General features: G+C 40.1%; 1 protein-coding gene across 1 annotated transcript in view; it reads right to left on the bottom strand.

Moving 5' to 3' along the window:
- SLC30A10 (solute carrier family 30 member 10) overlaps positions 1-11,528 on the bottom strand; it is a gene marked incomplete at its 5' end in the record, with an annotated part of 59,989 nt that extends 48,461 nt beyond the window's left edge. Inside the window, one exon of the mRNA XM_082834043.1 lies at positions 11,078-11,528. Coding sequence (XP_082690169.1) covers positions 11,078-11,528 — 451 coding nt within the window. The remainder of the gene's footprint in view (positions 1-11,077) is intronic.
- Between the last annotated feature and the right edge of the window lie 1,977 nt (positions 11,529-13,505).

Raw genomic sequence — 13,505 nt, forward strand, 5'->3', positions numbered from 1 at the left:
AAATCTGGAGCCTAGGATGCCATTGCTGCAAATTTCTAAACTCTGCAAGTAGACAGGGAATATTTTAAATGTCACTCCCTGAAAAAGGATGCAGTGGGTTTACCAGATACAAAAATCTTGGTATCATTATTAACCTCCTGTTGTGAGGTCTGTGCCAGCAGAGCCAAGTCTGCTGACACATACCAACCCACATCTTAAGAGAGGCAGAAACCAAGAAGACTCCATCTGTCATTCACCCTTTCCTCTGACATCCCTGAGCCTCTGCTATGATCCCTATAAGTAGTAATGAGGGCCTGGCTCATACTAAGTGCTGAGTTCTGGGAACATAAATTTACCTCTATTAACTGCTTTAGCTCTGGGATAATATTATGTGGTTCTGTCAAACTTTTTGGACGCTTTAAACAGTGTGGCAGGAAATTAAGAAAATACTCAGAGGCCAGAAATGAAGTGAAAGCCCAAATCCAGAAAGGTGAGTTGAAGCCGGAATCCAACTTAAGGATATCTGTCCAATAAAGACAAAAGCTCTAGTCTTGGATTTTAATAGCCACGTGATCAGGTACGGCATAAGAGACAAAAGTTAGATCCATGCAAGATGAGGTCAGAGATTCCCCTCATAAAGGTAAATCCTTTGGTGACAGTTTGAATCAAAACAAAGCAAATGATAAAATAAACAAAAACTCACTACCTCAGAGAAGACAGCATGAAAACTTGCATGTTTCAGCCTTGGTTTTGGGTGGAGAGAAAAACATCCCCTATGGGAAGTTGGAACGGTACTGTGGCCTTCATGTGGGAATGAAGTCTAAATTCTCACAATAATAATAATAATAATAGTCCTCAAGCAAAGAATTTTTAAAGTGCTCACAAGTTGGTAATGGTTTCAGGGACCCGATGAAAAGAAATGCAAATCTTCCGTGGAAAAATATACTTACAACTATTCCTCAAAGAATCCCCTCAAAGAAAGTTCCACTGATCACGAGTTTACAATAAAAAATTATGAAACACACAAAACATGAAGAAGCAAACCACTTTGAGAGAGGCAGGGAAAATAATAAACAGCAGAATCAGACATTCAAAAGTTGCAGATGTTGAGAATATCAGCTACAGAATATAAACTGAGTATATTTAATATACAGGAATAAAGGAAGGTAAAGAAAATATAAATAAAGATCAAGGCACTATAAATGAAAAATATATTAGTTGAAACTGAAAACTCAGTACAAGGCATGCCTACTCCTCCTAGCCAGGGTGTTATCAGTGAAGGCCTGGTGGGGAGCCTGAACTCCCAGTCCTGCCCAGCAGTGATGAAGTACCCCTCTTCCTCAGGGGGTCAACAGACTCCAAATGGGAAACCTGAATTTCCACTTCCATCTTACAATAACAAAGCAGTACCCCCCTCCTCCCATCAGCACCATGTCAGAGAAGGCCTGCTCAAACAGAAAATTTAAATAAGATCCACAGTCTTGTAATACCCCAAATGTCCAGGATTCCTTTGAAAATCTTTCATCATACCGAAAACCAGGGAAATCTCAACTTAAGTGAGAAAGGTCAACAGTGCTGAGATGACACAGATGTTAGAATTATCTGATGAGGACTTTAAAGTAGCCGTTATAAAAATACTTCCACAAGCAATTGCAAACACAATTGAAAGAAATCAACAAGTAGAAAGTCTCAGCAAAGAAATAGAAGATGTAAAGAAGAATCAAATGGAAATTTTAAGACTGAAAAATACAATAACCAAAATTTTAAATTTCAGTGAGGAAGTCCCTGGCAGTCCAGTGGTTAGGACTCCATGCTCTCACTGTCGAGGGTCTGGGTTCAATCCCTGGTCAGGAAGCTAAAATCCCACATGCTGCGCAGCATGACCGAAGAAACCTCCATGAATTGGCTCAACAGCAGAATGGAGAAATAGAGAAAAAAATCAGTGAACTTGAAGATAGAATAACAGAAAGTTCCCTATCTGAGCAACAGAGAGAAAATAGGTGGGAAAATGAATAGGAGCTTCCAGGTCGTTGAACACATCAGGATGCCCGGATGGTGGTGTACTCAGAGAGGGCGTGGGAGCTCCACACCCCTTAAATGTAAATAGTCTAAATATACCAATTAAAAGGCATAAGATTGGCAGAGAGACTAAAAAAATACACCCAACTACCTTCATACCATGGAATAGTCACCAGTAAAAAGAAACCAACTACTGATACACAGAACAACTGGGATGGATCTTAGGGGCATTATACTGAAAGGAAAAAGCCAATTTCAAAGGTCACATATGTATGATTCCATTTATATAGCATTCCTGATATTAGAAGATTATAAAGATGGAAAGAGTGGTTTCAAGGGCATAGAGATGGGGAGTGAGGATATGGAATTATGGGTGTGATTATAAAAGGGTAGCATGGGGGATAACTTTGTGGTGATGTAATCATTCTGCATCTTGATTTTGGGAGTGGTTACACAAATCTACACATGTGGTAAAATGTCATAGAACTATATACACACATTGCACCAATGTCAATTTCTGAATAAGTGCAGGTACATCTAAAGAACTACCTAGACTACCTAGAATGCAACACAGAACAACAAAAAGTAGAAAATATGAAAAACAGTTTACAAGACATGGAGGACAGAGTAAGAAGATCTAAAATTATCTAATTACTGTTGCAGAAGGAGAAATGGGGCAGAGGCAAAACTAGAAAAGATCATATCTGAAAATCTTCCAGAATTTATAAAAGCTATAAATGCTTAGATTTGCGAAATGTGACAATTCTCAGGGGGGATAAATAAAAAGAAATTCACATTTGGAAATATTGTAGCAAAACTGAAGAACACCAAAGGCAAAGAGAAGATCTCTAAAAGGCGGTGAACTTATCCAACCTTGGATGTCCTGATGGGATGACATCTAGTCCAGTGGAAAACAATCCAGATTAACACTACTGAAGGGATCATGACTCTCCCAGGCCTGAGAATGAACTCAGAGGAAGTTCCCAAACTGAGGAAGATTTGGTGTTTTGTGATTTTGTTTTGATTTATCCTTGATCTGGACTTTAAGTTAATAATCAGGGGCTTTGATTTCTTCAGATAGAAAGTCATAAGGTCAAATATATTTAATTTTGAATTTTAATTTTTCCCTTATAATTTGATATTAACAGGGGATTCATGTTATTTAAATTTGGGGCATTTTTATGTTACTGACATTGAATTATTAGACTATCTTGATGCTATCATTTCATGTCACTGTGTAATCTCTAATGAGCAATAATGAACATTTTGGGGGCTTCAGAGTTCATTTAACTTACATATTTTCTGTTCTAACCCATTTTAGCCGTTGAGGGGATGGGTATCAAAATTGCTTAACACTGGTCACAAGGAAAATACCCACAGGAAACAGTGGTTATTGCAGGGGATGCAGGCCTTGTGAATACTGACAGCAATACTATCCTGATAACTGTCTATCTAGCTCTTTAAGGGGAGCCCCCAGTGAAGAACACATAAAGCTGGAGAGTATTGGGAGGAGATCGTTCCTCTGGTCTTGTGTTTCCATGCGGGGACCACCACGTAGGCTCTTACTGACCCCTTCATTCCCTCTCCAACCTCCTTGTGAGAAGTCACTCCTGGGGTGGGAAGGTCTTCTCTCATTGGTGGGCTTAGTGAAAGGAATAGAAGTTTGGTTCAGCCCTCCCGTGCTTTACACTTTGAACTACCTGTCCTCGGAGTGTCCATTCTCTCTGCTCCTGGGTTCAACTCTGTGCCCCCCGTTGTTGGGTTCGGCCCCAAAGAAGATGGGTATGTTTACTGCTGAGATAAGTATAATATTAGGAAGCATTGTGGGACTTCCAAGGTCTATCCTCCAATTCAGTTCTTTCAAAAACAGAGCTACAATTTTTATCGCCATCTGACTATCTTTGATCCCTTAGTTCTCAGTTAGCTCTAGACTCATGAGTAGACATTACTTATTGGCCTCATAAAGTCCCAACAATGTCATCAATCAACTCTGGTCAGGAGCTGTAGAGCTGGTTACCAGCTCCCCTATTCTCTCTCCTGCAAAATCTCATGGTGGTTTCTTCAGGTTAATAATTCGACAGAAAACAGGTGGTCTGTCCAGGCAGTTCCTCCTTCAACCTGACTTCCTGGCTGCTCTCCTATAAAGATCCAACCTCTAGTTCTCATTGGCCTGAGTCAAGGATCTTTTTTTTTCTCCAATGTCTATTGGGCTGATACATTTCTAGTGTTGTCAAGGCAGATAAAGAACATGACCACAGATACAGTTCATCGAAAATCACTTCCCTCAAAATTCTCTCAAGACACCTTCTCAGATGTAGACAACAAATAGCAGGACACAGATGTTGGAAGACATTCTTCTAAGAAAAAGGAGTCTCTAGATATCATTGCCTCTTATAAAAAATGATGACAAAACTAGTCTATGTCATAATCATCAGAGGGAGTTATACAAAATGTTTTATATAAATCTCAATGGCTACTGTCTCCACAAAAGAGCAAGGAGGAGGCAAAAAATAACAAATATATTCTTTATATCTTGTAAGCATCTGACCAAAAGAAAAAAAAATAATAAGCTTACTTTTACCCCACTTTCCTGGAAAATTAAGCCTCTCAGTAAGGAAAATAGGAATACCTAACTAGGCAGAACTGCAGGAGAACGTTTAAAAGGCAAACCATCTTATGGCAGAAAAGAGGCGTGGAAATGCAAAGTCTCGGTTCTAACATCAGTTTTGGGTTAACTATAAAACACTTCATGTCTCGGTTTCTTCATTCGTAACTGGTAAATATGTGACTTGGAAATACGAGCTACATCTGCATCATTTTAATGAGTGATATGTTGACATGTTAGTACCATTACAACCGTTTAAAATATATAATCTTTAACAGTTGAAAAATACAAGTAACGCCCTTCTACAAAGTGCTATCTTGAGCACTGAAGATGAGGCATGTAACATTTACGAGAGTCCTTAGAAAAATAATGCATCGTGAAGGTATTATTATTTATCAAAAGAAAAGCATGGAGATCCTTTAAGATAGGTGTAATGATACCTGAGATGAGGCTCATAATGATTAAGTGTCTTCTGCAGGGTCAGACCCAGGGAAAGAGGGAAGAAGTTCCAGAACCTGCATTTTCCAGTTACAGTCCCTGCTCCAGCTGGTTCACCCCACTAGAGATGCTACTAACCTGTCATCAGGAAGACATGTGTTTTTGTGAGGTGTTCCAGGAATGGCGACGGATCTGTATGGACCATACGTATGACTAACAGCAAACCGTTGTGTGTGTTGGCCCGGGATGAGGTCAGCTGCCAGTCCGTGGATGTGAAGTAGGCAAGGACCTGTCCACAGAGGGATCTTACTAACATGTCCTTTTTCCTTGTCCCTTCAGCCCTTGGACACTCACTACCAACCACCACCACCAAGTGTGAGCAGTTTATACACGCTATATCCTTTCATCCTCACAACATCCTTAGGAGATAGATAATTCCCCACTATACAGATCAAGAAACTGAGGTTTAATAAGTTGAAGTAACTTTCTGGAGGTCATTTAGCTAGTGGAATTAGGATCAATTTGTGGTGTATTAATTTGCACTTTTTGACATGCAATTTTGTGATTATTTCCAAATAAGTTTTCACTGTCCATGATTTTTTTTTCTTTCTTTGGTCAAGCAGAGTAGGTTTTATAATTAAACCTTCTAAGTCTTTGTCCTCTACCATTAACTCGCTGCATGACTGTGGTCCTGACTGATTCTGTTTTCTTATCTGAAAATGTAGAAATAGCAAGTATTCTTTCTCGCTAATCATTTCAGAAAACATATAATGCTCCAAACGTATGTGATATGCTGCTGTGATTATTCTCCCTAGACTTTCACAGCACTTGACAACTCACAGATGTCAAGAAAGACTTGGTTTTCATTAAGATTTAACTCAGGTGTCAGACAGAGTGGCCTCTGCATATTAGAAAAATATGTCTGAGAACAGGGAACTGGTTTCTTTATCTTCCTTTTTAAATTTCGGTTGAATTTATTTCACAAACATGAAACAGGGACTTCCCTGGTGGTGCAGTGGTTAAGAATCTGCCTGCCAATGCAGGGGACACAGGTTCAATCCCTGGTCCAGGAAAATCCCACATGCCGTGGAGCAACTAAGCCCGTGAGCCACAACTACTGAGCCTGCGCTCTAGAGCCCGCGTGCCACAACTACTGAAGCCCGTGTGCCTAGAGCCCACGAGCCACAACTACTGAGCCTGCGCTCTAGGGCCCGCGTGCCACAACTACTGAAGCCCCTGCGCCTAGAGCCCGCAAGCCACAGCTACTGAAGCCCACGCGCCTAGAGCCCGTGCTCTGCAACAAGAAGCCACCGCAGTGAGAAGCCCGCGCACCGCAACAAAGAGTAACCCCCACTCACTGCAACTAGAGAAACCCTGCACGCAGCAATGAAGACCCAAAGCAGCCAGAAAAAAAGAAAAAGTTAATTATTATTTTTTTTAAAAAACCATGAAATGGCACGTATTTTTCAGTCTTCCTTTAATCTTTCTTACTCGTTCCCTATAACTGACCCAGAACCCGGTCCCTGGGCAGCAAGAGAGGTGAGGCGGTACGCAAGCTGGCATGAATGTACAGAAAGAGACATAAGAGCACCTGCTCTGGAACAGATGCTGTGATCTGTGGTGGGTGTGTGTATACTTACCACTGAGTGCCCCTGTGGAACTGAACTGTTCAAAACGCTTGGAAAACAACAGTGAGTGTCAGATATGGACGAACGAGAAAGTAACAGCTTCTGGGAATTAAGCATCATGCTTCCTAAAACTGTTTAATAATTATTGCAAACGCCCAATCATTGCAATCCTGCCTCTGAAGTAGAAAGAGTACTCAGGGAACCAATATCTAGAAAGCCTTCTTCCCCTTTCTGGTTTGAAAAGCCGCCTTCACTTGTGAAGTTTCTGATCTCTGACTTACTCCGTGACTTGCTGGCGGGAGAGAGGCAGCCAATTCCCCCCCCACCACCCCCAACCTTGCCTCTCCTAAACCCTCAGATCCCTGCCTACTTTGCTTGTCTCTAGATAAAATCTGCTCTAAAAGGAAAACGAGTTACTTTCAGTGTCTACAGGACTGTCCGTGTAAAATATTCCCATTAGGCTATAGCACTGAGTCAACGAGAAGCTTGTGAGAGCAGCTAATCAGAAGCCTGTTAAAAGCCACCCCAGCAACAAACTTTGCTGATTACTGGGCTGGCACTGCCTCTAGCAGGTTGGCTGGGGAAATGTAATGCCACAAAGGTGGTGAGAGAGAGAGAAAGAGAAAGACAGGGAGGGAGAGGGAAAGAAAACAGTTTGGAAGCCAAACAAAATTAACATAAATAAATACACAGGAAAGGTATTTTGTTAAAAAAAATTTTTAAATACAAACAGATATTTTAGATCTAAATTGTTGTACACGGAAAGCCTATCCAGGACAGAGCTGCACGAAATTACCTTTGGTTTAAAATAAAAGCCAATGTACAGCACAGTATTTGTTCAAATGCAAGTCAAGGGCAAAAAGAGTTCTTTCCATTAAATTTTAAAGAAAACTCAAGCCTGAAAAATAATCAAAAAGAAAATGCAAACAGAAAAGATAATGTGAAAGTCAAGGTAAATTTAATAAAGTAAACAAGGAGTAGGAAAAATGCAAACAAAGCAAGTTTCGTCCCTAAATCTAGAGAAAGAAGGTAGTGGGTGCCCCGTATTTCCTAGGATCTGAATCGACATGTTGTTTTCACCTCTCTTCCTCTTCCCTGAACACATTTATAACTCTCTTCCCCCGAATACACTCACACATATAGCCATCCAAATTTTGGACTTTAAACCTATTTTGTTTGCTTTTTTCTTTTGTGCTTGCAATTTTTACTTTTTTCATTTTGCTTTTTACTTTAGCCAAATCTGCTCCACCATCACCTTTTCCTGTCGGAGATGGACACCCACTGGCTAGCTACTGATCAAAGGCTTCCAGACTCCCTGTCTCAACTAAATCTTCCATACATTCTTTTCTCCCCGGTGATTTTTCAAATTTCTGCCTCCCTCTGTCTGATTCTTCAAAGTATCTCTCTCCATGAGTCCTAGAGAGGTTTAAAGTCTTTACAGTACATACAGTCTGTTTTGCTAATATTTAAAATAAATTAGTGGTCTTATTTCCTACTCTTCTGTGATCTCAGACATAAAATATAACTCGTGTCAATTCCTACACCAGACAAAGCAAAACACGTAAAAGACCCATAGAACCGGGAGAGACTAAAGGCTTGCTAAGTAAAACATTCTCTTTGGCCACAGATCCCACCAAAAAAAGTGATGGATTACTTGATTCTGATCACTAAATCAGGAGGTACCACAGTTCTTTAGTTTTTAGGTACTTCAAAATGCTTTGAGCTAAAATTTAGATATATAGAAAATCTTTATCCTAAATTTGGGTTGAATCTTTTGAAATCAAGAATCATTTTTTCTTCATATTTTACACCTCCTGGTTTAAATCAATATGTATGGATTAATCACATTTTTTCTTACACTAGGAGATAGTTGGGTTAATGTCAATAAGTAAGATGTATCTAAGCCAAATATTTACTCTTTAAGCTTATTTAGGTGATGGGAAGGATATCAAAATGTATATTTTAGTGAAAGCGATAAATACATAACTCGAGACATAAATGCTAAGAAGCTAAGCAGCTATCCTAAAATCACTTGGAGGGTTTAAATACTCTAAAATTTCTAATAGAAGAATTCAGCAATACAAAAGCTACCAAAATAATAATTTAAACATAAGAACATGGACCTTAAAGCATTAGCGATATGTGTGTATAGTACCTAAAATAATAATTTAAACATAGAACATAAATCTTAAAGCATTATCTATATGTGTATATAGTACCTATCATTACAATTATTTAAAGTAGAACACTATACAGCATCAAACACTTCAAGAGAAGATAGATAATCTGGAATTAAGACAGTAGAAACCCACGTGGTCAGGGTGAAATATTTGTCTTTAAGACTCTTGTTATCTGAGCATGGACAGAAACATTGGAAAGCACTGCTTCCCAAACAAGGGCTGAACTAAGATCTACCTGATAATAATTCAATTTATAAAAAAAAGAACTATGGCTGTCTACCAATTTTTGCATTGGTCAAAGAGTCAAACTCTTTGCCTAAATTGCTTTTGCTATATGCAGGTAAATATCATATGTCTAGAGTAAAGACAAAATTAGAACTAAAAACACAAGTTTAGAAATGGTGACACTACCATTGTCAATACTAACCATGGGTTTGATCAGCTTCCTTGCCTTAAACTTATTCTTAGCAGTAAATATTTTTTTCTTGTATCAAATATGTGAATTTTATGATCTGGAACCTCAAGGAGAAATTTTTGCATGATGACTAATGTAAACAAGGCATAAAATCTCAAGTTAACTAATTACTGCCTTTTACAAAAGATGAGGTCCTAACTGATTCATTAAATCAAATAAAGATACAGACTCTAGTTTCTTGTCTGTCCCCTTTTATACTTAACACATACTGTAGGGATTCTCATAACATACATTCTACCAACAGGAAAACTTAGACCAAGATAGAATAAAGGACTGCTCCCAGCTGAGAAAGTTTACAATGGCAGGAAAGACAGCAGGAATACAATAAAAGATGCAAACTCTTACTCTGAGGTCCCTGGGCTGAGTTATATGATGCCCTGACTAGTAAGAGAAAACTTTTCAGCATCAAATAAGAAAAATCTTTAAATTTCTTAAAATCCAGATGAGCAATTAGAATTCAGTGATACTGGGTGATCACATAATTCAAAGCCTTGCATTGTGGTTTCTTTAAAAAAAACAATAACTAGTCTATACCAAGTGCCTATTAAGTGCTAAACACTTAGATTCCCATTGAGTCCTTACTGAGTCCACATTACAGGTGGGTAAACAGCCAGGTGAAGTAATTTGACAGCTGCCCTGTAGGAGAACCATGATTTGGACCTGGTCTGTTCATGCTATACGACTCCTTAAAAAGCACTGGGAATTGCTCTTCTGCAAGAAGCTTTTTTTTTTTTTTTTTGCGGTACACGGGCCTCTCACTGTTGTGGCCTCTCCCGCTGCGGGGCACAGGCTCCGGACGCGCAGGCTCAGCGGCCATGGCTCACGGGCCCAGCCGCTCTGCGGCATGTGGGATCCTCCCGGACCAGGGCACGAACCCGTGTCCCCTGCATCGGCAGGCGGACTCTCAACCACTGCGCCACCAGGGAAGCCCACTGCAAGAAGCTTTTAACATATATTTTTAAAATTCCTTTTGTGGCACTGAAGAAACACGGTTCCATCTGATAATTTATCTTTTGGATTTATATTTTTTCGATTTATTGTTCTCTTCCAAGATTTAACTCAGTCTTTTGAATGGATGACCCAATCCGTTTTGTACCCACTCTTAAGTCCCTCCTAAGGATTCACATGTAAATAAGCTTTCCTTTTTCTCAAACAGGACAGATGTCTACAATAAAGAAATACAAATATTTCCATTCAGAAAAAAGAGCTAAGTTTACTAGATCATCTTCTTTATTTTTTTCTCTCCCTTTTACATCACATTCCTTGAATAGATTCCTAAGAGGTGATCTGCCTAACCAATTGTTTGCTCCTTTGCTCCATGTGAGCTGGTTATGTACCCCAGTATTTTTTGAACATATTTTTAGGGGACATTGAAATATTATTTTTAAATTCAAACATAGTCGTGTCGTGTCTGGGTAAACGAAAATGAGTCACTAATTAAAGCAGACTGCTTTCAACGGCACCTCCGCTTTCAAAGTGCTCCCTCTATGGCCACAGTTTAGTGCCTTTCCCCCTGTCTGCCTGTCTGCCTATTTTCTCATTCCCTGTGACTAAAAGAGACCCCCATGTGGCCAGCTGCCACCCAGCTCATAAGGAACTTTGGACTGAAAGCGACTCTTTGGAGAAAGACCTTTAGTAAAGTCCGGGGGACGAGAGGGCGATCAAATGAATGGGGCCTCTCTCCACAGCACCCCCAGGGGCCCCCTAAGATAGCACCTGCCAGGACTCTGACCAAACTGCAGGAGCCGTTTACCTGTTTCAGCGTCTCCCTGGGGCCCTGGTGCCACGCAGTAACAGCAGTCCGAGAAGATGACATAGTTAAGAACATTGAACAGCAGCCCTATGACTCCAGCACTGAGAACCAGCAGTGGAGCCTCTGTCTTCTGGGGATCAATATACCTTTTGACAGCTTCAACCAGGATGCTGAACATCAGGGCCACGGCAAAAATGGAGTTGCCAAATGCTCCCACGACATCTGCCCGAAGAAAGCCAAACGTGCTCTTCCGGTGCTGTTTTATACTGCTGGCCCTTATGCCCCAAAGACCAATGATCATGGAGACCAAGTGGGAAAGGACGGCAAAAGCATCGGAGGCCAACGAGAGGGAGTTTCCTATGTGGGAGGTCACCAGCTCCATCACGAAAAGGAGGGTGCTCACAACGCACATGAGGATTAAACGGAAGCTTCTCCCTGAGTATCGCCCCATGGCGCTCTGCTCTGGACTGTCCCTCTCCCTTTCCTGGGAAGGCTTAGCTCTTAGGGGAGCAGCTACAGATGTAGTGATTACAGTTCCTGGATAACTCTCCCCTTCAGCCTTTCAGCGCCTGTCATATTTGAAAATCATCTTTTACGAGCTGCTATAAAGCCATAAAACAGTTTAAAGGGCAATTAAGCAAGAGATGTCACGTGAGCGGGGACTTACTGAAACGATGACACTGACTTCCAGATATGAACTTGAGGGCTTTCTTTTGTTTATTTGTTTTTGTGTATCGTTACAGAAGTTAAGACCCTCTGTGTCTGAATCACGCAGAAACTCACACGTAGCTGTGGCCTTCTCAGATCCCACGCTCCATGTTTGCAATAAGTGCTCCGGTATCTGAGATAAACAATCGTATCTTGTTGACCTGGTGTGTAAATGGTTTCGAATTCTGTTTACTGCATGGAACAGGGAATATTCTAGGGTCACTAATCCAGACATTAGAGCTACAGTAAGTGAAAGACAAAGGAGAAGCTAGGGTGATTTTTTTTCTACTGCCTTGCCCACTGACCTGGAATAAACAAGCACCCTACTTCCAAACGTTCTCTATAAATAAGACAAGAAAAACATTCCTCATGTTCAGAAAAGTTATAATACCTTTAAACTGGAGGAGCTAAAGATATAACCACAGTTAGTTTCAGGAAGAAGGCCAAATTCTAATTACTTGATTTAACTGATGCAAGGAAATTTTTTTGTTTTTAATCTTATCATCTGTCACTTATAACCCTTAAAGGTTTACCAGTCCCCGAATATCTAAAACAGTAGCAGCCTCTATTGTTTTGAGTAGACTGCCTACAGTCAATCCTTTAAAGAAATACAGTGAAATTACTATACCCAATATTTTCTGAATTTGAAGTCTGATTATGATGGTTAATTTTTTTAAAGGTTTTTTTAATTATGTGTAACGCAGACAAAATTATTTAAGTCAACAAATTTTTAAGGAATTTCACATGTTCTGATTCTTTCCACTGCCAATCACCTTAGTTCCTCCAAACTCATAATCTTCAAGATAAAATAGTCCTTTCAAAAAGAAGTTATCATGTAAGTCAGCCCACAATTCTTTTAGTTAGGCTTCTTTGATCTCCAGTGAAATATGGACACACTTCAAAATTCCCCACCTGTAATCTTTGGGATCCAATTTCCTCAAGCGATTTACTTTAGGACTATGTTTAGGGTCAGAAGATGGATCTGCCTGGTTCTGAATTTGACACCCTCTAAAAATGTATTAGGTTCAAATCATATTCCCTCCTAAGCCATCACACTCTAGAACAGTACAGATCATTGGGATATGCCAATACCTAAGATAAAAAGTTTGACTGTTAGGTTTTTCATAGTTTACTTGGCAGCTCTGTCTTTTAGTTCTTTCCCACAGATCTAACAGGTAGTTCTACGAGTAAAGGAAACCACACAGTTAATCTATGAGGCATTTCCAACAATGTAGGTTTACAGAAAAATCCCTGATGGTTAATTTTATATGTCAAATTCACTGAGCTTCCAGGTGCCCAGACACCTGGTCAAACATTATTTTGAGTGTGTCTGTGAGGGTGTTTTTGGATGAGATTAACATTTGAGTCAGTAGACTGAGTAAAACAGATTGTCATCCTTAATGTCAGTGGGCCTCCTCCAATCAGTTGAAGGCTTGAACGAAACAAACTAGCTGACCCTCCTGCAAGTAAGGGAGGAGTCCTCCTACTGACTGCCTTCAAGCTGGGACATTGGCTTTTTCTTACCTTCAGGCTCAAACCAAAAGATCAGCTCTTCCTATGTCTCAAGCCTGTGGGCTAGAACTACACCATTGGTTCTCCTGAGTCTCCTGCTCACCATGTAGATCTTGGGACCTTCTCAGCCTTCATAATCATGTGAGCCAATTCCTTTTAATAAGTCTATATTTATATACACATCCAATTGGTTCTATTTATCTGGAGA

This window comes from Leucopleurus acutus (genome assembly GCF_964270905.1).
Source record: "Leucopleurus acutus genome assembly, chromosome: 2".
Taxonomy (NCBI): Eukaryota; Metazoa; Chordata; class Mammalia; order Artiodactyla; family Delphinidae; genus Leucopleurus; species Leucopleurus acutus.